The sequence below is a fragment of the Brachycentrus maculatus genome, unplaced genomic scaffold, assembly GCF_059751285.1.
Source record: "Brachycentrus maculatus isolate JH-2025_06_01 unplaced genomic scaffold, ASM5975128v1 h1tg001787l, whole genome shotgun sequence".
Classification (NCBI taxonomy): Eukaryota; Metazoa; Arthropoda; class Insecta; order Trichoptera; family Brachycentridae; genus Brachycentrus; species Brachycentrus maculatus.
In genome coordinates, this window is record NW_028282379.1 from 2,846 (window position 1) to 29,704 (window position 26,859).

Sequence of the window (26,859 nt, forward strand, 5' to 3'; positions counted from 1 at the left end):
CGAAGAATGTTCGCAAGGACAGAGTGGTGTGGCGCTCTATTCTCTCTGCCTACCCCTGCGGGGAAGCGGCGTGATGGTTAGTTAGTTAGTTTTTTTAGTAAGGCCTTAATATATCTGTCACTAATCATAGTTGTAATTGGTATTAGACTTAGTGCATTCTATGTACAGTAGTGGCAATAAATTAAGGTGTTCAAGGGCAAACAAAATTACGCTTATCTTACTTAATCCTTTAGTCGTGAGCAGATGTTTCGAAAATTGCTCTTTCAAGTCAGCAGTCTCCAAAAATCTCGTGAATTTCGCAACAGACTGATTGATTGCCGACTAATTAGTATTCTTCCTCTTCTCATAGCATCCAGTGGTGCAAAAGGCACTTACAACATTTTGAGTGTGTCCAAATACTTGTTCACAAAATCTGGATTATCTCCAATTACAGGAGTTATTTTCATTTTATTTTTTGACATCTCATCAAAGATGAAGAAGAATATGGAAGTCTGGGCATTTACGGGGCTGATGACCGTCATCGGCTGGTTTAAGTGATCACTTTACACACGTGTAACATTCACCAATTCTACCCATTATTGACAACCACACTACTCAAATTCTGGGAAATTCTATATATATGAACTATTTAGAAACCTTGTTCTTGAATCACTAGAACTTCACTAGAGACATTTATTGGTGAGATGTAAAGAATGCCCAGACTTCCATATTCTTCTTCATCTTTGATGAGATGTCAAAAAATAATACAAAAGGCACTTGATTATTTGTTTATCAGATATAAAAGAGATAAAAGTAAAGTCTATCAAACCATTGTCAGACCTGCACTCCTCTATGACTCCGAATGCTGGACGATGTATAACACCTACTCTAGGCAACTAGAAACTGCTGAAATGCGAATGCTTAGGTGGTCAGCTGGAGTGTCCCTTAGAGACAAATAAAGAGTTCACGCATTCGTAGAAGCCTGGCTGTAACAGGCATCAATAGTAAGGTAGAGGAAAGGTAATTGAGATGGTATAGCAACATAGGACGCAAAAAACCATATTGTAAACCAGGCAATCGCAATGGATCTTCCTCGAAAGACATCTAGAGGAATGGATGCTGCAGAAACATAACATGATTCGAAGGTATGGCCTAGGTAACGTTGTCCACGATAGAAGGACCTACAACCTGAGGAAGAGGAGAGCTGATCTCGACAGTCTACAAAGATGATAATTTATTCGCAAATCTGGGTTTCTCCACTTAGGGGTGATCTTTACGTTTTCGTGATGTATGCATATTTACAGGGCATATAAAGTATAATATATATGGACTAGTTAAAAATGACTAACTGCATTGATGTCTATTTTCTTGCCAAGCAAAGTGACTCAAATGGCCCTCCTGAACATTTCACGTTTTGGTAGTTGGTCACTTTCTCCTGTACGACTACGATATCACTATTAATTTGTGATTTAAATAATTTACAGATGCGTCATTTCGATCAAGGTCGCCTGCCACAAAAACTAACTAACTAACTACGACATTTTGAGTGTGTCCAAATAATTGTTCACAAATCTGTATTATCTCAATTATAGGAGTTTTTAAATATTGTAGTCGTACTGGAGAAAGTGACCAAGTTTTTCAAAAACGTGATTAATGACTATTTGAAAACGTGATTAGTGACCAAGTTTTACAAAAACGTGATAATTGACTATTTGATATCTTACTAGCTTAATATTGCCCTGAAAAACATCCCAAAGAATTTTAAACTATAAATATGCATACATCATAGGCTGATCAAGTGATCACTTTACACACGTGCAACACATACCATTCTACCCACGATTGACAACCACACTACTCAAATTTTACAAACTGTACAACAAAATGCATTTTTATCCCTAACGTATTTTTTAAAAATCTTTTACTTAACACTTAATTTAATGCGATCCCTCAGACTAATGTGCGGTAAAACGATGGATAATAGATATTCAAATGGTGAAAAAAGGAAAGAATGCGAGGCTGAGATAAGCAATATCGTTTAAATTAAGAAAGTCGTGTTAAAGAACGAGGAAAACTTGATACTATCAGGGATGTCAAATATTCGATATAAAGATAGTCGGCGGGTTTGTATGAGGAGATGCATGAATGTGGAAGAGGCGGAGAATGTTTGCAAATACAGAGTGGTATGGCGTTGTATTCCTTTTGACTACCCCTGCAGCGAACTGGTTAGTTATTTTGTTAGTTAATTAATTTCATATTTTTATTTGAACATTGGAGAATCTAATTCACTAACTTTGCAAGGATTACTCATTTTAACCTAGCCTGATCTAACAGGGGGATTGAAATCCCCCATATATGAATTTTAATTCCATTAATTTTTTATTATAAGAGCTATTTATTCCATATTCTTTTTTTAACTTTAAAATTATATTGTAGAAACCTTACCCTTTTTTATTTTTTATAATTTGTATTATTATCAATATTTTTTTCGACAAAAATCACAATGAGTCTTTTTTTTCAAATTATTTTATTTTATTTTTATTCTTATTTTTTTATGGCTATTGAAATCATTTACTTTGTGGATCATTGTTACATAATATTTAGAGAAATGAAAAGACTTTGTTTTTTGATCCACTCACATTTTTATTAACAACCAACTAGTTTCGGCAACAACCTAGTCATAAATAAACCCTGAAGATGGCTAAGTCTTGTATTTAATACAGTTTTTTTTTTCATTTTTACTTAATAAAATCTTAAAATTTTAGTTGTGCTGAGCCTCAAAAAAGAGGCTGAGCTTTTGTGCTTGGAGAGGGACTTTTTTTCTTCTATATGTCTTATTATTACTTATATTTCAATACGTACTTTGATGGCGCGTTGGCACGGACTTGGTACCTTTGACTCAGTTTGCGGCGAGTTGGTATTTGCTGCGAGCTGCGTACTTCGATTTTTATACAAATAAGAACTGGGGTCTTATGGTACCCTGTTCGAATCACGTGTAATTTTTGGATGATAGGTACGGCAAAGGTTAATAGTAAACTGATGCTCGAATTGTTCAAGGTGAATATATATACCATTATATTTAATGGGTTTTGTTTCCTCCTATATATTAGTAGAACGAAGAATGAACGAAAGGTATCACTAATGATAGATATAAATCTTTTATCTAGACCAAAGTTTCATTATGATGGGTCACTTTTTGCATATTTCAGATTGAGTCTGCAAGTTGCGTTCAATTAGAAAAATCAACGATTTGTATTTTAATACTTCAGACATTTAGCATAGATGAAGGAGAATACGGATTTCTGGGTATTTACAGAGCTTACGCTCTGTCAGGGGAGGTTATGTGATCCATTTACCATTATACCCGTGATTGACAACCACATTGCTTAAAATAAAATATAAAATAAAATAAAAATAATTTGGAAGTCATACGTTTATACATTATTTTTGACATCTTACCATAGATGAAAAAGAATATGGAAGTCTGGGCATTGACAGGGCTTTCGACTTAGACTTATCACCCATGGTGCATAGAGCACTGCATAGTATGGACGCAGTTTTATCTTGATCGTTACTATCATGAAGGTAAGTTGATCGTTCCTGCACTTCAGGGACCAGGCGTAGGATAATATTAAATAAATCATATTTTAGTGAAAATCACTAATATTTATTTTCACTCCCCCTTGAAATCATACCCGGGACGGGCACGGTATCTAAATTATTTTCTTTTATATTTTTAACATGTGGAACAAAGTAAAATAAAGGAATAGGGATCAAGAGTTAATTTTTTGAAAATTGTAAAATGTTTACATTCTTAATTTTTCTTTTTTTGTGTATGTTAGGTTAGGTTAGGTTGTGTAGGTTAAAATCGTTAAAAACAGTAAAAATGTTTTCAAAAAGAACTCCAGCGACAAGACACACAAGGTGGCTTGGTGGGTCTCTGCGAAAAATTGTTTTAAAAATGTTGAAAATTGTGATTTGAATAAATGTATACAATTTTTTTAAATAATATTTATGTAAATAATATTTTTTTTTAAAACAGAAATATTTGTAAAAAAATATTTTAAGTTTTTCACATGCGTTGGTGCGTGACACCCTAATGTACGTTTGCTTTTGACAAGTTAATCGCCATAGAATCGTGCATTTAGTATGTAGCGGAGAAAATTGCGTCGGATCAATACGAAGTACTTGTTAGCCGGCAAGGCCAGGTGATGAAACTCCAGACTATTTTGACGCATCATTTTGTATATTGTAATTTAGATAATGTATGAGTGTACTTCGTAATGGGCGGGGTCGGATAAGGTAAGTGCATATGCATCGCGATAAAATGGAAAGAAGAAGAAGAAGAAAAGGAAAGAGGAATGAGGAAAGAGGTAAACGGAAGGAAGAAGGAAGAAGGAAGAAAAAAATAATAAAGGAAGAAATATTTTTTTTAAACTTTTATTATTTAATATGGATAACAGAACGAGGACGGCCGAAAAAGACTTGGCACGATCAGATCAATCAGATGCTAAAATCTGGTGGTATAAAAAGTCTGTGTAATCGGAGGGCATGTAAAACTAGATTTTTGGTTGTAAAGGAAGTGAGGAATGTATGTCAGGACAGAAGAGTGTGGCGTTCCATCCTCTCTGCCTATCCTTGCGGGAAACGGCTTGATGGTAGTAGTAATAGTAGTTAGTTGGTTGGATAAATGAAACTAACAAAAAACCTTTGAGGTGCCGATATATTCAATTATTGCACAATTAGCTAGAACATGACTTAACCCTTTGGATGCGGCGATCGATTTTTCAAATTTCTACGAAAAGTGTAAAAAATACGAACCAACAACTAACAACACCCACATGCGACACCAATCTGTCTTTGCACACAATCGTCGCCTCTTCCAAATTCATACATCTTCTCATACATACACGACGATTATTATAAGCCTAAATTTAAGAAATGTGTCTTTCGGACGTTGAAGGACGAAGAAGGGGTACAAAGGAAACTGTTTGTTTTTATTTATTTATGATTTTATTTTTTTATCAGTAAGAACATGGGCGATAAAAAAGCCATCTTTAAAAAAAGGAATAACCCGCAAAGCTCCCACTTCACAGAGGATTGTCTGCTGGTAGGATAGTAAGGATAGGGAAGTTACATATGAAAAATAAATCACAAACACCCAGACTTAAAAAATCAGTGTTCAATTTAATATTTAAAACATAAATTTTATTTGTTGTTTCGGCATTCACTTTGTTGTAAGATATGATGGCGACTATTATTATATTGACGATTAATTTTGGTTTATAATTGAAACTGAAATTAGAAGCATAGCTTCCTAAACTAGTCGTCATAATAAAATTAACTCAAGTGGTAAAAGACAGGAATGCAAAGCTGAGATAAGCATTATCGATAAAATTAAGAAAGGTGTGTTGAGATGGTTTGGACATGTAGAACGAATGAGTGAGGAAAGAACGGTAAAACAAATTTATGAGGCGAATGTTATTGGGAAAAGAAGCAGAGGAAGACCGAGAAAAACCTGGCACGATCAGGTATGCCAAATACTTGAAAGTGGTCAAGTTAGGAGTCGTAACAATCGGCGGGTATGTATGGGGAGATGCAGGAACGTGGAAGAGGCGAAGAATGTTTGCAAGGACAGAGTGGTGTGGCGCTCTATTCTCTCTGCCTACCCCTGCGGGGAAGCGGCGTGATGGATAGTTGGTTTGGGTTAAAGACAAGTGTTTTCCTTTTACAATTAAAAACATAAAGTATTGTGCCGATAGTAATGCCATATAAGGGGTTAAGAGCACTTTACAAAATGCTACACTTAAAATCCATGTTACACTTTGGATTACCTGTAGATACAGCCTCCAAACTGTGCCTACACTCTGCGTGTGTTAGTTTGATACAATCTCTTTGCATTACGGATTCTTCGCGAATAATTACGATTGTAAAAAATGATCTGCTTTCGCAATTCGATGAGAGCCATCCCATCTCGAAGGAGAGAGGTATATAAGGCTCTAGATCATCTCGTAATGTATCACAGACTCTTGGCATCTTCAACTGAGAAGATCGAATAAGAGGTCTTATAGTAGTTTCATTTTTGCATTGAGTGCATCCGTTTTGGTGAGATTCATTACAATTTTTATTAAATTATTTATTCATTTATGAAACATCAAACACATAATTTATATTATTTTTTGACATCTCATCAAAGATGAAGAATAATATAGAAGTTTGGGAAGGGAAATATGGAAGTGCTTTCTTGTGACTTGTGCGAATAATTCTTTAATATGAACCGATATGAGGTTAAATTTATTATAGTTAAAACATGAATTTCTATCCCAAATGTGATAAATTTAAGAAATAAAAAAATGAAAAAAAACATCAAATTAACACTGCAAACGTATGTTATATTCTCTTTTAAAAGTTAATATATTTTTTTTCAGCAAGCAGAGCTTCTATATAAATTCACAATGAAGGTATGAATATTAAATATATTTCAATTTTTTTTCTAAGTAAAAAAAATTAAGCACTTGAATATACCACTTGATGATTTTTATTTATACAAACGACTAGTTTCTAAAACTTACAGATGTTTAAATTTTTACCAGAAGATGAAAACATCTGTAAGTTTTCGAAACTAGTCGTATATCGAAAACTCATCAATTGGTATATTCAAGTGTTTATTTTTTTTTTAAATCAACTCATCATTGCATAAAATTAATGCCGAATCAATAAATTATATTTGAATAAATTGATAAAATGAATTGGTTCTTGTTTTATTACATTTTTTTATAAATTCTAAAAATAATTATTTATTAATTATTTATTATTTAATTAACAAAAACATTAATAATTGTATTTTAAATATGTTCAATGTTTCAGATCTCATGTGCCCTTGTCGCAACCCTAGCTGCAGTGTGTTTGGCGGAACCTCCAGTAAATAGATACCTACCCCCTGGCCAGGGTGGTTTCAGCGCACCCTCAAGCCAATATGGCGCCCCGAGCGCCCTCTCTAGCCAATATGGCGCCCCGAGCGCTCCCTCCAGCAAATATGGCGCCCCAGGGGGTCAAGGGTCTTCTTTCGGGTAATTAAGTTAATTGACTCTGTTAATGAGATTAACGATATATCTAGGAGTTCAAAAAAATTGAGTAGTGTGGTTGTCAATCATGGGTAGAATGGTGAATGTTGCTCGTGTGTAAAGTGATCACTTAAACCAATCACATAATGTAAATGATCAAATAACTCAAAATAAATAACTCCTAAGTGGATAAACCCAGATTTGTGAACAGGTATTTGGACACACTCAAAATATTGTGACTATTTTATATTTGATACTTGTTTCCTAAAATCAAAGTATCCGATTAGCAGTCAAGTTTATTAAGATTGAAATCAACTTAAATTGTTTATCGCGAGATGGCAGTAATCAACGTTTTTAATCAATATTAATTTTTCTGGTGACGTAAATCTTCTAGAAATGCAACTGGATCCTATATTACCGTGTTTGCTTTCAGCCGTTCTTCCTTCGGAGGTGGTAAACCTTCTCAGAACTACGGAGCTCCTTCGAACCAGTACCTTCCCGGGGGCAACCAGGGTTATTCAGGAGGCAGTGGATACGGGGGAGATGATCAATACAATGTAAGTTGAACAAGATAAAGATCAAAGGTGGCCAACCCGCGGCGCAAATCACACATTTTTTTCCTTTAGTGTACCCTAAAGAACATTCCATCGTGCGTAGTTCGTATAATATCCAATATACATGGGAGTATTTCAATATCCTGGCAATTTCAAGACCCATAATAGCGTCAAGTAACAAAGACGTTGGACTAAAGGAGAGAAGAGTAAGAGAAGAACTGAAAAGTTTTTAAGACAGATGGACTTTTTTCGTGGAATTTAAAAAAAATAACATCTTGTTTGCTTCGAATAAAAAAATTAATTTTATTTTACGGCCAAGTAGGAAATCTCATTTCTAAAATCTGGCCCGGCTACTGAAAATGTCGGCCACCCATGATATAGATCAAACGATCGGTTATAAGTATCATGAAGTATCACTCAATGAGCTCGTAAGATAACTTATACAATCTGATAATTTATTATTGGCATTTTAAAACTATTATTTTAAGCCTTTGCTTGTTAGGAGCGATTTAGGCTCTTATAAACAATATACATTTTGATAATAATAAAAAAGAAATAAAAGGAGATAGAGAGATGAGAAAAGACAATGACAATAATTTGCTGAAATCAAGGAATATATATAAAATATTCTTTTTTCTTTATTAAGAAAATCATATTTTATTGAGGACAGTAAAAATTATTGTTATCTTATATGTAACCATGTAATGTATCTTATATGTCCGCCTCCGTAGTGTAATGCTCGGCTACCGTTCTGGAGGTCCCGGGTTCGATTCTCAGGGGGGTTTAATAAATATAAGTGATTTTTTCACTCTGATATTTATTCAATATTACACTGGACTGGTACTTGAAGTGGGGGGCTGATCACATTTCCTTCATGTGTAATCGATCGAGATATCACTGCGTTTATATGAAGCAGTGCCCTATGCACTATCCCTATGTAAGGGATTTATTTATTATTATTCTATGTAACCATGAAATGTGGATACATGTTAATAGAAAGAAAAAAGGAAGAAAAAACTATTGTATCATTCATAACTATATAAAATAAACAATGAGTGTAAATCCCTCTCCAAGCACAAGAGCTTAGTCTCTTCATTGGAGAGGAATTAGTATAATTATTAGGAATTAGTAGGAAGTAGTATAGTATAATATTAGCGTAATAAGTATAAGATATGTTTAAAATTATATAAACATTTTTACTAGGTGATTTCCTTTATTGAAAACAGAAACACGCATTTCCTTATTTAAAATATCATTTAAGATCGAAATTAAAAATGCCCATAACACAAAAGTCGACAGATGTCAGCGGATTGATTGCCAAATTGGATTATTTTCGTGCAATAAACTTAATAATATCGGCCAAGTATTATTAGTTTTTAACAAATTGATTTTGTTTTTTAGTAGTTTGACATATTTTCACTTTAATACCAGAAAAAATACTAAAATCGGTCAATATTTGGGACAAATATTTTTATTTTGTACACACCGAATAAAATGGAGTATATTTGAAAAAAGTCTTCAGTAATTTTAGCAAAAATATGTATGGAGGTTCTAAACCAAAACGTTACATTTCAATTATAAATTATTTTCAGAAATAAGAAATTCTTGTAAAATTGTTACGTTTTGATGGGATTTAATGATTTCATATTGGTTTAACACAGGATTGATCAGATTTTGTCGCAACTTTAAATGAGATTTCGATAGAATACAGTAAACAGAACAAATTTGCATTTAAATGATTTTTTGTGCAATATTGAAAATGTAACTTTTGGTGAGGACCTCCACATATTGCTCACTCCTTTCAACAACGTCATATTTCAAAAAACTTGATTTTCAGGAGATCGTTTTTAATGTGTAAGAATATAATGAAATGTATTAAAAATAAATATCAAGCCACTTTTTGAACATTTTACTGTGCAACAGATCTTTTAAGGTATATATAACCTGAAGGTCTCCATTTGAAAAATATTTAGTACATTGAAAAAAATTATTAAACAATAACTTTTCTTCGAAATGTAAAAACAACATTTTCTGCCCTGTAGCGAGTAAATATTAAGCTAAAAATATGCCGCTTTTGCTGGGATAAAGTACATTTTCTAGGCATTCCGAAAACATGCAAAACTGAAAATTGGCGATTTTTTATATATGATGTTGTTGAAAGGAGTGAGCGATATATGGAAATGATCTCAGCATTCAAATGTTTTTTTTTAAACAACAGTTTTTGCTTCCACTCGTTTACTTATATACTTTTTGCTTTGTACTTTATTGTATACTTAAGTTTCATCATATGTTCATGTGATCTAATGTGTTCATCACGATTTGTAGGAACCAGCCAACTACAACTTCGAGTACATGGTCCAAGATGCACATTACGGCAATGATTTCGGCCACAAGGAGTCTCGCCAAGGAGACAGGGCTGAAGGAGAATACTACGTTCTTCTTCCTGATGGCAGGAAACAGGTCGGAATCTTAACTATTGTTATTTTTATATTATTTTTTATTTTTTATTTTTTGACATCTCATCAAAGATGAAGAAGAATATGGAAGTCTGGGCATTTACGGGGCTGACGACCGTCATCGGCTGGTTTAAGTGATCACTTTACACACGTGTAACATTCACCAATTCTACCCATTATTGACAACCACACTACTCAAATTCTTGGAAGTTCTTTATATATGAACCAATTTAGAAACCTTGTTCTTGAATCACTAGAACTTCACTAGAGACATCTATTGGTGAGATGTATAAAGAACTTCCAAGAATTTGAGTAGTGTGGTTGTCAATAATGGGTAGAATTGGTGAATGTTACACGTGTGTAAAGTGATCACTTAAACCAGCCGATGACGGTCGTCAGCCCCGTAAATGCCCAGACTTCCATATTCTTCTTCATCTTTGATGAGATGTCAAAAAATAATATGAAAATAACTCAACTAAAATAATATGTAATTGGAGATAATCCAGATTTGTGAAAAAGTATTTGGACACACTCAAAATATTGTTATTTTTATTACTTTTTTCTTCATCTTTGTTGAAATTATACAAAATAATATGAAAATAACTCCTATAATTGGAGATAATCAAGATTTCGTAGTCCTTCAAGAGAAAGTGACCAACTACCAAAACGTAAAATGTTCAGGAGGGCCATTTAAGTTACTAGACTGCTTGGCAAGAAAATAAACACCAATGCAGTTAGTCATTTTAACTAGTCATTATATTATACTTCCAAGTTTAAAATCGTTTGGGATTTTTTCAGGGCAATATTAAGCTAGTAAGATAGCAAATAGTCAATGATCACGTTTTTGTAAAACAATGCACTTGGTAACTTTCTCCTGTATGACTACGAAGTATTTGGACACATATATCATCATAATACTTTAACTATTGTTAGTTGTCTAGGGCAAAAGCCTCAACTCTTTGCTTATACAGGGTTTTCACTTTATAGTTTACGTTTAATAAACTAAATTTGACGTATTGCAAATTAAATAGGACATCAAACAAATCAAATTTGGCGTTTTACAAAACAAATTGGAAAAAGTTAAATATAAATTCAATAATGTATTTTTTTCCTTATTTATTTATTGTAGTATATAATATAAACCCCCTATCCACACACCAATGGTGCATAGGGCACTGTGTCGTATAAATGCAGTGTTATCTTGATCGTTGTTAACACATGAAGGAAAGGTGATCAGCCGTCCGCTTCAGGTACCAGTTCAGGGTAATATTGAATAAATATTACAGTGAAAAAAACACTTATATTTATTTGACCCCCCTGGATATTGAACCCGGGACCTCCGGAACGGTAGCCGAGCCTGCTGACCATTACACTACGGAGGTGGACAAATATTTATTGTAGAGTAATGAAAATATTTATTTGGACCTTTACATTTTTTTTGTTAAGTAGAAAAGATGATATTCGTTCAGTAGCTGCCGCCAGTGTTGATACACATATTGTATACTGCAGCTGTCTAGTTTACGAGTATGAAATATGATTGACGTACAACGTTATTTGCAAAAATTAAAACGTCTTCCGATAGGGTGATCAATTTTGCGCCATCCTGTATTCATTATGTATGTATAATATATATATGTATGACGAACTCTTCGCCAACAAGTAAACAAGAAAAAAATAAAATTATTTAATATACTACTACTACTACTACCACCACGTCATTTTCTACAGGGGCAGGCAGAGAGGATGGAACGCCAAACTCTTCTGTCCTGACGTACACGCCTATATTCATTCACATCCACACATCTAGTCATACCTTCCCTTCGATTACGTGGACTTTTGACGTCACCAGTCTTTATTTGTATTAATTGTATTATATTTTGTACCTGCAGATCGTAACCTACGAAGCCGACGAGCAAGGATACAGGCCCAAGATCCGTTATGAAGATACCGGCGCCGGAAGCGGATATGGACGTGGCCCAGCTAACGGAGGATATTCGGGAGGCAACGGAGGATATTCGGGAGGCAACGGAGGATATTCAGGATCCAACGGAGGACATTCGGGATCCAACGGCGGATATTAAAGCTCTATTTCGTCTCAAAACTTCATCCGATGATTGATGATGCTTTGAACCTTATTCATACCACGATTTGAATAATATTTTTCAAGCTTCTTTCTTACATTTGATGTATTGTATTTAGGCTGGTCCTATTAATATCATACATAAATCTCTCATCTTTAAAAAAAAAGTTTATCGTTTTTCATATAATCCAACGATTAACGATGCTTTGAACCTTATTCATACTACGATTTGAATAACATTTTTCACCATTTTCTTACATTTGATACATTTAGGCTAGTCCTATTTTATAATCATATATAAATCTCTCATCTTTTCTAAAATTCCTTATAATTGTTCATATCTTTTGATTTCTTTGTATATTTTTCATTCTTTGTTTAAATTTCTCGGTTGAATATCAAAGTATCATGTTTGGATGTAGTCGGTTTTGGATCGTGCAATATGTAGTTTCGACGACATGTGTTCATAAGTGCCAGTCACTGGTCAAAATGACAATTTTGATTTGTGTATGTAATTTATTATATGTATATTTATTTTGAATAAAGGTGGTACAAGTACCAATGTAAAAAAAATGTTTTTCTGTTTACTGTAATTTAGTACCTTTATTTAAAAAAAAAGTCATACACACTCTCAGTATTATTGATGTCCCGGGCTCGATTTCCAGGGGGGTTAAATAAATACAAGTGATTTTTTCACCTTAATATTTATTTAATTTTACCCTGGACTGGTACCTGAAGCGGAGGGCTGATCACCTTTCCCACGTGTGTTAACGATCAAGATAACACTGTGTTTGTATAATGCAGTGCCCTATGCACCATTGGGGTGCGGATAAGGGTTTGAATTGAAAATTTTAATTTTATGTCTTTATCAATCTTTCAATCCCTAGAGAACATCCTCCCCAAATATACAAAATCGTTTCATAAAGTTACTTCAAAAGTCATTTTAGTGTAATATCCATCCATTTTTATTTAGTGAAAACCACTATTTTTAAAAATCTATTGTGACACGTGTTTCGATGCATTCCGCATGCGGAATGCATCGAAACTCGTGTCACAATAGATTTGAAGAAAAAGTGGTATTTATGATGTAAAACATGAATTAAAAATGCGTATTAACCTATTTATTTCAACATTTCTCCATTATTAAAAAAAAAACAAGGAAAATATTTCATTAGGATCAGGTAAAAAGTTCAGGGGCAAAGTGAGGTATATATGCATTCATACGGGTATTTTCGTCTATTGGAGAAATGAATAAAAGCAGATATTTTTTTATACTCAGTTTTATTACAAAATTAATCATACAAAAACTATAGTCCAAAATTTCATATAAGCAAGAAAAGCAAGGATATTGTAAAAATATGGTTTTTAAATATAAAAAAATATATAAAAAAGTAAATATTATAAGATAAATGGTTTACTTATGTGTTTGATCAATTAACAGAATTTATCATAGGATATGTATATATATATATATATATATATATATATATATATATATATATATATATATATATATATATATATATATATATATATATATATATATATATATATATATATATATATATATATATATATATATATATATATATATATATATATATATATATATATATATATATATATATATATATATATATATATATATATATATATATATATATATATATATATATATATATATATATATATATATATGTATGTATTTATTCTGTATATACACATATATTTTAAAAATATGTTTCCAATCAGTTTCAAGTACCTTATTTTAATAAATTAAGTGCATAATATTTGAACGAGTGAATATTTTAAAAGAATTACTTAGTTAAAATATCAACATTGGCAAATTTTAAATAACAATTTTATATGAATGAAATAAATAGTTTTTTAAGTAAAATAGTATTATTTTTTATAGTTTTGATGGTTATACCATAAACATTTTCTATCACCTACGCAGCGAAATGGATTTTGGATTAGATTTGAAAAGTGGTGCGTTTAAAAAAGATCGGTTAAATATTGAATCTCACAGATGAGATTCAATCATGTAAAATTAAAAAAAAATGAATCTGCTTGTGCATAGTAAGTTCAAAAATTTATAATCAATAACAGGCAGAATGGTGAACGTTTAACAAGTGTAAAATCACTTAAGCCAGCCAAATGTCAGGTTATAAGCCAGGGATGCTCAGACTTGCATTTTTTTAAATATATAACGAAATATGTTTCATCTCAAGTTGAGACGCATAAAATATTGATATATCAATCGTATAGTGAATAATCTAGTGTCTGATATTGACAAATTATTAAAAAATTTCTGCTCCAGGATTTAAACCCGGGTCCCCAATTGTTGGTCAGATAGTTCATCTCACTAAGCTAATGATATAACAGTCACATATGTGTGAAATTAATAGCTACCTGTTGTATCGAATGTATGAGAATTAGTCTTGTAAAATTGCTGAAATGCGAATGATTATTATCAGCTGGAGTATCCCTTAGAGACGAAATAAAGAGTTCACGTATTTGTGGAAGACTGGATGTAACAGGCATCAATAGTAAGGCAGAGGAAAGGTTACAGAGATGGTGTGGAGACATAGGACGCAGAGAACCTGATCATATTGTGAACCAGCCAATTGCCATGGATATTTTCGTGAGAAATCTAGAGGAAGACCTAATAATTCATGGATGCTGCAGAAAGATAACATGATTCGAAGGCATGGCTTAGGTGAGTTGTCCATGATAGAATGACCTATTACCTGAGGACGAAGAGAGCTGACCCCAATAGTTTACAAAGACGATAAGTTGTGATGAAGCCATGAAGAAGAAGCACAAGACTGTTTACCTTGCCTTCATGTGATCAAAGATAAAGATAACACTGTGTTGATACGATTCAAAGCCCTTTTAGTATATTGGTAAGGAATAGAAGAGTAAGTCTTCTTTGTAATTGGATTTAGTTAAAATCTACAATATGTAAGAAAAATCGCTGCGTTAAGATTATTTTGCGTCTATTTAAATAAGGGATTATATAAATATTAAGGTTTTTCTTCGTAAGGGATGATTCAGAAGATCCTGACAAGCTGGCCAAACTGGTTGTACATGAAAATAGGCTCTCTTATCTGTCTCACGTTGCTGGCAGCCCTGAAAATAAATTGGTCGTTAATTGAAAAGTCTGAAAAGAACTGAAAAATGGGATAAATTAAAACAACACTTTGAGATCATAAACATTTGAATTTCTTACAAATCTCTTTTTCAACATTCCTCCAAAGTTATTAGATTAAGTATTGTAAATCAACAATGAGGGGAAATATTTTTCCTTGAATGTCTTTCACAAATATTTTGTGGCACATTTAAAAAAAAATATTAAATGAAACTATTTAACCACTTTTTTATTGGTACTTTTATCCAGCTGGTTTTGACAAGTTCAAAAACAAAGTTCCTTTTTTATTTTGCGAAGAAATAATTTTTAATACCAACATCTTCAGACTGGTATGACAAAATTCTATGTTATATAAAAAAAAAACACGACAAGTATTGAGAACCGAAATTTCACATATTTTTTTCTGAGGATTAAAATGAATTTGAATTTTATAAAATTTATCTAGTATAATCAGTCAATCAAAAAAAAATAAGGCTTATGACTACATCTCCCTTAAATAAAAAAGAGGGGATGATTGAATAACATACTAATTATATTTTGTATATTTTTGTGTGTGCTTTTAAGCACTGTTAACTTTGTGGTATGGTAATATAACACTCTCCTTATCATTCATCGTCTACTTTGTGTAATACCACCTAACATGGAATTACACAAAGTGAACGATGAATGAAAAGGAGAGTGTTAAATATTAATTAATATACCTAAGTTTGGCGGCCTTTGGCGCTCTTCCGGCTCTGAGTTTGGCGGGCTTGGCTGACTGTTGGAGAAGGACGTATCTTCCAGAAGCTACTGCGTTAGATACGGCTATTTCTCCTTCTCCTGTCTCCTCTTCATCACTGCCAATAACGTTGACTTCAGTGGTTTCCTGAAAAAAATAAACATACGTTCATTAAAGCCCAGTAATCAACAGCCCACGACTTGACTTTCTGTAAACCAAGGTAAGATTTTCAGTGAAAAAATATTTTATTTTATTTTATTAATACATTGTTTATGTATTGAAAAATAGAGATTTTCTTCGAAATAAATATTCAGTATTGCTAAGAAAAGAGTAATTGAAAGGTATTAAGTTAAATTAAAAAAAAAAAGTATTTTAAATATGCATTCTAAAAAAAATCAAATAAATACGTTTGGGTCTGTTTTTATGCGATTTTGAAGTTATGTGATTTTCAAATGTAATGGAACCCATCCCTAATTTTTGTATGTAGTTCAAGTCTTTTTTATTCGAATTCGCATAAAAAATCTTAAATTTAGACTTATGCAGGTTACAACCGTAAAAGTGTGATTACGTCACTTGCGCAAAATTACAAATACTCAAATCTTACTGCAAAAAGTACTTGTAATTTGGATTGATGATTTATCTCAAAAACCATTTCCCATATGTGGATATTTAATTAAGGAAAATGCTCTTCTGTTTTTATTTTTATGATTTGTTATAAAAAAAAATTAAAAGTGATTTTTGGTACATTCTATCATTTTGATTTGAAGTTCTGCGGTTTTTAAAAATAATGGAACCTATTCCCCGTTTTGTACTTCAAGTCTTATTACATACTATACATGACTTCCCCTGGAATAAAGAGACCCAAGTGAATACATTCCTAAAATAAATTTAGCTCAGACATATTTGCCTTTCACGCAGCTGATAGCTCTGAATTGGACGTGAATCAACTTCTCCGCACCACAATGGCGCACAAGACACTGCGTTATATAAAAACAGTGTTATCTTGATCGTCAACACATGAAGGAGTTTCAGGTACCAGTCCAGAGTAAAATTAAATAAATATTAGAGTGAAGAATCGAACCCGGAACCTCCTGCACAGTAGTTTAAAATGATAATCATCACACCACGGAGGTGGACCCTCTAATATTTATTCGATATTACACTGGACTGGTACCTGAAGTGGAGGGCTGATCACCTTTCCTTCATGTGTAAACGATCGAGATAACACTGCGTTTATATGAAGCAGTGCCCTATGCACCATTGGGGTGCGGTAAGGGTTTTATTATTTTTTTTATTATATATATATATATATATATATATATATATATATATATATATATATATATATATATATATATATATATATATATATTTAAATATATATATATATATATATATATATATATATATATATATATATATATATATATATATATATATATATATTTATATATATATATATATATATATATATATATATATATATATATATATATATATATATATATATATATATATATATATATAATAGTTTTATTATACAACTCCATACACCTATAATCATTTCAATTCTGCAAATCTTCTTCCGCACTTTTGGCATGATTATTTCATTAAAAAAAACCTATCTACCGTTTCATATGACTGACCTAGATCTTTTTGACGGTTTCAAGTGAAAAAATATAAATCGTGAAGTTTAAAGAGGAAAGTGAAGATGTTACTTTCATTTTCAAACGACCATTATATAAATCTAGTTAGCGCACTTATGATACATAGTAAAATTATTTTATATCACATAACAAGTCACTTTTTATGTATCAGGTTAATTTTCTACATTCTCTGAAATACATGATACAAGTAATTTAATACTTTCCAAAGTAGATAATTGTTATAATTAAAGCCAATTTCTAATTATAAACCTTATACGCACCTAATGGTGCATAGGGCACTACATCAAATTGATCGTAAATTAAATCAGTCTTATGCTTCAGGCACCAGTCAATAAAATAAAAATGGAATATAAAATTTAAATGAAATTACATAATAAAGTCCTAATAGTAACTAACTACCTAACCATCACGCCGCTTCCCCACAGAGGTAGGCAGAGAGAATAGAGCGCCACACCACTCTGTCCTTGCAAACATTCTTCGCCTCTTCCACGTTCATGCATCTCCTCATACATACCCGCCGATTGTTACGACTCCTAACCTGACCACTTTCAAGTATTTGGCATACCTAATCGTGCCATGTTTTTCTCGGTCTTCCTCTGCTTCTTTTCCCGCTAACATTCGCCTAGTAAATTTGTTTTACCGTTCTTTCCTCACTCGTTCGTTCTACATGTCCAAACCATCTCAACACACCTTTCTTCCTAAGTCCTTAAGACCTTCAGTCCTAATACTAAGCTCAAGTAATGTATGTATGTAAGTGAAGCATGGAGTTGACAAAAGAAGGAAGATAGCAGACTGAATGCAGTCGAAATGCGATCTCTTCGTGCGGCAAAACCATGTATGTTGGATGTTCCAATGGTGATATAAGGAATGAATGTAAGACTGAGATTTTTGTAAATTACCTAACGTTGAAGTGACTCAGAAATCTAGCTACGGCTTTTGCAACACCGCTTATCGTGACCCTACTTACGCTTCAACTTTTTAAAATTTTAAAGCCTGTGGATTTACTGTTTACGTTAAATAAGCATCATCAATTAAATTAAGAACGGAGTGTTAAGTTGGTTTGAACTCCCGACATGACCATATTCAAGTATTTGAAGTACTTGATCGTTCCGAGATTTCCTCTGTCTCCATCTGCTTCTACCACCAACTTTAATGGTTTCATAATTCATATTAGTTCTAAATATAAAATAGGTTTTTGGGTTTCCATACCTCCTCCTCAGTCTGTGGGACATCGGCTTCTTCTTCCTGTTGGTCCTCTGGCTGGTCCACTTCCTGTTCCTGTTCTTGTGGAACTTCCTGTGAGGCTGGAGGTCCATATTCCTGAGGAGGTCCATACTCCTGGGCGGGAGAACCAGCTAGTGGAACTGGAGCATCGAAAGTGCCTGCGACTTCTTGCCTCTGGCTTTTCTGGACGAACCTTGATAGAGGAAATCATCGTTAAAATGTAGTAAGGTACGTATCTTTAAAACCCTAAGCGTATGTATATTTATGTAATGTATATATATATATATATATATATATATATATATATATATATATATATATATATATATATATATATATATATATATATATATATATATATATATATATATATATATATATATATATATATATATATATATATATATATATATATATATATATATATATATATATATATATATATATATACATATATAAATATATATATACATAAAAGTCCATCATATCACATATTCTTTAGTTTCTTTCCTTCTCACTTTCAACTCCTAACCTGATCCTACATTATTTATATTACAATAGCATTGAATGTTTTTACGAAAAATTTAAAAATATTTTTGATACACGTATTTCAAAAATACGTGTATCCCGCAGTTGACAAACAAGTATTTGGACACACTCAAAATGTTGTTTTAACATCACTTTAAATATTTTATTATAACTTAACTATTATGTCTACCGGTTTCGAAGCTAACCGCTTCTTTATCAAGACTGATTAAAACTAAAACACTATCTACTAAATAAAAGTCAAAATATTTTGGCCTCTAGGCAAAAGAGATAAAATAAATAAAGTAAAATAAATATGTAAAATGATCTCTTAAACCAGCTGATGACGGTCGTCAGCCCCGTAAATTCCCAGACATTCAAATTCTTCTTCATCTTTGTTGAGGTGTAAAAAAATAATATAAAAGTTGATATGCCTATTAAAAAATGGTTTGTTCTTACCTTTGGTTGAAGACAGGCGCTGGCCTCAATCTCTGCTTAGCCGGAACACCCTGGGGAACAGTGAATCTCCCAAATTGCTGGGCGACAAATCCAGTCGTAAAAGTCCCAGCATTCTTCTTTCCTTGTTTTGATCCAAACTGCTGCGCCGGAGGCTGGAACCCGTTGGTGGTGCTATAGGCCACTTGCTGCCTCTGGAACTGCCTCTGTTGCTGGAACTGCTGCTGCTGCTGGAACTGACCCTGGAAGATCTGCCGGGACGGGGTTGCCTGGAGACGGCCGGATTTCTGCTTTTGCTGACGAAGACGCTGCACGCGACGGTCGCGCAGACGCTCGCTTGGGAGAGAGCGGAATTCCTTTGCTGGTTCGATTCCGGGCAGGGCTGAAAACGAATCAGGTTATCAATTTTAGATGTTAGATATAAAAAAAAAAACAATACTATGATTTGGTTTGAGGCATTTAGAATATGGTTCATGTCACAGCACACACAATTAAGTGGTAACATGTATGATATGTATAACATGTCGCTCACTCCTTTCAACAACGTCATATATCAAAAATCGTAAATTTTCAGTTGTGCATGTTTTTGGAATGTCCAGAAAATGTACTATATCCCAGCAAAAGCGGCATATTTTTAACTTAATATTTACCCGCTACAGGGCAGAAGGTATTGTTTTTGCATTTTGAAGAAAATGTATTGTTTAACTACTTTTTTAAATATATTTAATATTTTTCAAATGGAGCTAAAATATTCAGGTTTTACCTAAAAATATCTGTTGCACAGTAAAAAGTGCAATTAGTGGCTTGATATTTATTTTTAATACATTGAATTATATTTTTAAACTTTGAAAACGTTCTCCTAAAAAATCTATTTTTTTTATATGTGACGTTGTTGAAAGGAGTGAGCGATATCACCATAAGAACATCTATCATACATGGTTTTGCCATACAGAAATATTGTCTAAATTCAGTACTTTTCTTTTGCTAACCGCATGCTTCACACACATTTTTAATTTATTTTTAATATGATTACAAAAGAAAACGCAGTTCTCTCTAATAAAGAGACTAAGAAGCCATTGTGCTTGAAAATCGAGTTACACTTATTATTTTTTGTTTATGTTTGTTGGTAATATAATTAATTTTTACTATAATTATTTTTTATTTCTTAAATTAACATGTATGTACATGTGTAATTAATTTAATTTATTTTATAGCATTTTAATGTCTTCATTTTTTTTCCATCTGCAGGAAGGTTATTGAAGTACTTGGTTGCCAAATATTAAAAAAATACATTTTTAAAGTTGTGTTGGATTTACTTCATCTTTATCAGACTGTTTTTTTATCACTTTTTTAATTCACCATAAAGACATGGTATTTTTGACTGTTGATTTCTCTTTCTTTCTCTTTCCTTACCTTGAACAGTGAGTTCGTCTTCAACTTCGAAGGCAGCAGTGGTGGCTTCTAGCTCGTCTTCCTCGTCTTCTTCTTCTTGGGAATTGGTGACCGGTGGTCCATACTGCAGGAAAGGAGTTGTCGCCTCAGTGGTACCTATCTCCCCAGTGTACTGAACTTCCTCTTCTGTGATTTCCACATCAGCTCCAGTTTCCGTTTCTTGACTTCCTCTGAATGGGTTTGGAACCTGTAAAAACATTTATTTAAAAAATTTTATATCTCAACAAAGATGAAGAAGAACATGGAAGTTTCGGCAGTTACGGGACTTACGACCGTCATTAGATAGTTAAAGTTATAACTTAAGTAAATGAATGACAGCCACACTACTCATATTCGTGGAACTTCTATATATATTGTTCAAATTAGAAACATAGTGCTTGAACAACTAAAATTCTCATTAGAGACATCTATGGTTAGATAAATGAAGTTTTTATACTGAGCAGAAACTGTTTCATTTTTATGTGAGGTCCGAATCCTGTATTTTAATCACATGCATGAGAAACGAAACATATGTAGAAAATATCAATTTTTTTAAAATTATTTTAGCTTAAAATTTAGCCTGTTAATTTATTTACAATATTTTGAGTGTGTCCAAACACTTGTTAACAAATCTGGATTATCTACAATTAAAGGAATAATTTTTTATATTATTTTTGATATGTCAAAAAATAATATAAAAAAATAACACCTATAATTGAAGATAATCCAGATTTGTGAACAAGTAAGTACTTATGTCCAAATGGACGCACTCAAAATGCTGTAAGTAAAATTTAAATGAAGATATTTTTTACAACATAAAACGTAAATGAAAGTCACTGTTAGTATTTTGCTTGAAATACTGTCACAATATTTTTTGCTTCGCGTGTATTGTAAAGGAAAATTAGGACAGTTAAAAAAAAATGCCACACACTATTTTCACAAAACACGAATTTTTGCGCAAATAATTTATATATGTAAGTTAGTTTATTTTTTTTATTTTTACGGAATGTGTGAAAGTTTTTAGTGAGAGTATTTTAATGTTTTAGAATTAAATAAACCCTGATGATGACAAGGTTCTTGTCAAAACTGGTAGGCTAAATTGTATTAATAAAAAAGTGGTTAAAATAAAGGTAATTAATTTTATAAAGTTTTAAATATTGACTTACTTACATATATTTATAGTTTTAATTTCATTTTACAACTACAGAGGACGACCCGCTTTTGAAAATTAAAAATATTTGGGTTATCCAAATTTTTATTCTTTTAATCTACATGGACTTATTTATCTCTGATATGCGCTGTAGCGGGTACAACGAGTTGAAGAGACGAGCGGAGGATACAGATAGATGGAGACTGATCATGAAAGAAGCAAATCAATCTACACAATGATTGTAACCCATGAAAAAGAAATTCGGATAATTTAAATAGCCCCATTTTCGTAAAAGACTATCTCAAGGGCGCTTCATTGTGATTGAATAAGGTATTATCACTCGTGAGGAATGTCTAATTTAACATACTCAACCTATAAAGGATTGTGTAAGACTCGTGAAGTGATATAATCAATATTTTCATTCATCATTTTCTTTCTCAAAATTCGCCTTCGTAAAAACATTGTTTTCGTAAGTTGGTAACGAATAACGTCACATAAACGAATTCAAACTACCATTATTACAGCTCTATAAAGCAGATACACAAAGGAATACGCCCCATAACACACCTGATGACGTAAAATTTTATGACGTATAGCGGTGTCCGTTTTTCGTTTTATAAAGTTTAAACCTTCATATCTCCCTTACTTCTCTACCGATTTCAATAAGAATGTTACCGACAGTCTTGTGATTTTTTATTAATTTTTTTAAAATTATAAGCCAATAATAACACATCATGAAACAGCTCCATTGGGGAAAAGGAGATAGCGGAAATGATTTATAAAAAGAATCTATTTTCAGGTTTTTTTCTAAAGATTATCTCACTCTCACGTATTAGAAGCAAACCAATTATCACAAAGATTCTAACTCACGAAGAAGAATAATAGGTATGAAAACTTGAAAATTATCAAACTATTGAGTTGATAGTAAAAATGGCCTTGAAATACCATTTTGTTTTAGATAGAAATTGAATTTATTATTAACCGTGCTTATTATGTACAAGATTTATAGATCGTTAAGCGATGTTTGTTTCTTCTGATTTAAAAAAATATATATTTTAATATGTGTTGGAACAGAAGAGATAATCTAGTGTAGGCCAATCAGGAACTTATCAGCATTTGCTCATTGCCGGGAGGAAACCACGTTGCACTCCTCAGGAGAAGCCGGACTGCTGACTGTCGTCAACAGACCTTCCGTTCCACTAGAAGAGGGTTCGTCATTTTGTGTCCTAGCTTGGTTTACGGTACCAATGTCCTTCACTATTTTAATCATGTATACAACCTTGAAATACCTTTTTCAAGGGCCTGTTATTATTACAAGTAGAACCTCTATATGAGAATCATGTATTTATAAAGTAATATCCTTCCCAAGCAAGGCTAAGCTAATAACGATGAAAATCACGTATTTATTCTTTAGCAATGCGAAAAAGGACACCCAATTCGGTCCATTGCATAAAAGCATTGTTGTCATTCAAGATATGTCGCAGTATTGCATAACTCGACTTTGAAGATATGCAAAATAGCACCAGCCGCGACAAATTTTGGGGACGCGACGTGGAATTAGCCAAGTGTTTAAAATTGCTTAAAAATAACACACATAATTAATGTAAATTCGATTTAAACGGTGCAAGATCTAATTGGGCGAACAGCGAGTAAATTACGATTTTTGAGTAATTATTTACAATATTGTTTTACGAATAAAGCGATATCCATAAAATTAAGCTGCTTTTGAAAAATTCTAACATAAAATCTAAAAATTTTTTTCATAACATTTTGAGTTCACAAATCTGAATTTTCTTCAAATTAACTGATTAAATTTTATTTTCTTGAATGTTTTCTGCAAATACTTTGTGGCACGTTTTATAATATCTTTATAAAATTAATTAACTTTGTTTTCACCACTTTTTTTATAAATACAATTTAACCTACCGGTTTCGACAATACCATGTCATCATCAGGTGTGGAAGTTTTTGGTGAGAGTATCTTAATGTTTTTGATTTAAAATAAACCCTGATGATGACAAGGTATCGTCGAAACCAGTAGGGTAAATTGTATTTATAAAAAAGTGGTAAAAACAAAGGTAATCAATTTTATAAAGGTAAAATTATAAGATAAATTAAATTGAAAATCATATTTTCAAGCGTTTCTCATGTATGTGAATATAATCCAGGAAACGAACTTCACATACAAATGGAAAGAGTCTGTCCATTATAAAAGCTTTCGTCATCCTACCATAGATGGTGATTGTAAATTCGCGTATTGTGTGTTTCTAGTTTGATCAATATATGTAGAAGTTTCGAATTGTTTTGGTAGTCTGGGCAATTAAAGGGCTTACGACAGTCATAAGCTTGGTTAAGTGATCACTTTACACACGTGTAATATTCACCAATTCTACCCATGATTAACAGCCACACTACTCAAGATAATCCAGATTTGTGAACAAGTATTTTGACACACACAAAATGTGTTAAGAAAATATTCAAGAGTGAAAAAGATTCGTCGGGTTGTGGTCCCGTGGTTAGAGTCGCGGATTCTTAAGTCAGAGTTTCTCGGTTCGAAGCCCTCTACCGCAATTTGAAACCTATTTCTAATAATGAGCCGCTTAGGCTCACAGAAATAGTATGAAATTGAAATATTTGTGTGAATAATAAAAACTCAAATATTTCTCATTTCTTTATTTAAAAAAATAAATACAATACTCTGTATAGTATTCATTTGCTTTTAAATTGCTCACTGAAAATACAATACGTGTTCTCACAACCCAAAAAAATCGATCATCATATGAGATATATCGATTTTTAATTGCAACACTCCGAAAACGTGTACGTGGCGTAATTATGACGTCACACACGTGTTACTAACACGATGACCCTTGTTTACTTACGATCAATGACTGTTAATAAACTAATTTAAAGATCGATTAATCGATTAATTTTAACCGACAGATTACCGAATCAAATTCGCGAAAGTTAATAACCGTTTTGCAGTTAAACCTGAGATTAAATATAATTTCAACATACTTTTCTTATTGCTATCTCAACAAAGATAAAGAAGAATATGTAAGTCTTAGTATTGGCAGGATTTGGGACCTGTCATAGACCAGTTTCTGTGCTGAAGTATAAAAAATTAAAATAGTGATAAAAATACCGCCTAAATAGACCAATATCTAGAGTAAATAAGCAAACATTTAACTTATTGATATCTTGATGTAGATGAAGAAGAATATGAATGTCTAAATACATATTTATATATTTAATACGTCAGAATTCGCGGCAGTATCTATAGTTGATTTTATGAGGTTTCAATTTAGCAAAAATACTTTTTTTTTTATTACAATATTATATTTCACATTTTGTGTGTGTCAAATATATAAAAATATTAGTCACACTCGAAATTTCACTAAACAATGATTGCCATAGAAAAAAATCTATGGTAAGTATGATTTTTTTTTAAAATTTATCTAAGGTGATTTTCTCTCATAGCTGTCAGTTTTAACATGACGTTTCTTCAGATAAGATGTTTGAATTTAAATTCAAGTTTTTTTTAATTAATTGGTTGTGCATATCTTGATAAAATCGGTGAAATTAATTTAATTGAGTGTTTTATGCTTATTTTTATAAATCCTGTTATTATAAAGTATTTAATAAAAAGTGCATATTTTAACGAAATCTCTCAAATAAATTTAATTCAGTGTGTACATCTTTATGATATCTTCCTCAAATCTTTATCCGCACCCGATGGTGCATAGGGCACTGCATCATATAACACAGTGTTATCTTGATCGTTAACACATAAAGGAATGGTGATCGATCCCTCCGCTTCAGGTACACGTCCAAGGGTAATATTGAATACATATTTTAGTGAAAAAAATCACTTTTTATTTTGTATTTAACCCCCCCCCCCCTGGAAATCGAATCCGGGACCTCAATTATGGTAGCCTAGCGTGCTGACCATTATACTACGGAGGCGAACACATCAGTCAAATTAATTTTTAAGGGTTCGTGCATACATCTAGACAGTACCGAAAATATCGTAAATGTGACAATAATACGTATATTTATTATAAAGTGAAGTGTTGGCGTTATTGAGCTAAAATTTTACACCCCAGTCAAAACACTAGAAGCCAATTATATCATGTTAACAGAGATGAAGAAGAATACGTGAGTCTGGGCGTTTACAGGGCTTACGTACTATCAAAAGCTGGTTTCAGAGATCACGTGATATACGCGTAATATAATTTTTACTTGTAATTTATGTTTTTGTCCGCCTCCGTAGTGTAATGGTCAGCACGCTCGGCTACCGTTCTGGAGGTCCCGGGTTCGATTCCCATGGAAGGTCAAATAAATAAAAGTGATTTTTTCTCTCTAATATTTATTCAATATTACCCTGGACTGGTACCTGAAGAGAAGG

The 26,859-nt window shown here is 32.3% G+C and overlaps 2 protein-coding genes across 2 annotated transcripts; one reads left to right on the forward strand and one right to left on the reverse strand.

Moving 5' to 3' along the window:
* Positions 1 to 6,055: 6,055 nt before the first annotated feature.
* On the forward strand, positions 6,056 to 12,134 carry LOC148298631 (uncharacterized). Its single transcript, XM_088276741.1, has 6 exons — positions 6,056 to 6,084; positions 6,408 to 6,440; positions 6,847 to 7,049; positions 7,477 to 7,600; positions 9,923 to 10,057; positions 11,943 to 12,134. The coding sequence occupies exons 2-6, from the start codon at positions 6,435 to 6,437 to the stop codon at positions 12,132 to 12,134; spliced, it is 660 nt and encodes a 219-aa protein (XP_088132867.1). The 5' UTR covers positions 6,056 to 6,084; positions 6,408 to 6,434.
* Positions 12,135 to 13,837: 1,703 nt separating this feature from the next.
* Positions 13,838 to 21,510, reverse strand: LOC148298632 (uncharacterized; the record flags this gene model as incomplete). Its single annotated transcript, XM_088276742.1, has 5 exons — positions 13,838 to 15,262; positions 15,983 to 16,146; positions 18,876 to 19,083; positions 19,875 to 20,253; positions 21,285 to 21,510. Coding segments are annotated over 5 exons (1,056 nt in total), but the record flags the coding sequence as incomplete, so codon positions are not given.
* Between the last annotated feature and the right edge of the window lie 5,349 nt (positions 21,511 to 26,859).

Excerpts from the sequence above, each read along its gene's own strand:
- LOC148298631 (XM_088276741.1), top strand. Across the intron at positions 7,050-7,476 it reads GGTCAAGGGTCTTCTTTCGG|CCGTTCTTCCTTCGGAGGTG; the intron begins GTAATTAAGTTA and ends GTTTGCTTTCAG. Across the intron at positions 7,601-9,922 it reads GGGGAGATGATCAATACAAT|GAACCAGCCAACTACAACTT; the intron begins GTAAGTTGAACA and ends CACGATTTGTAG.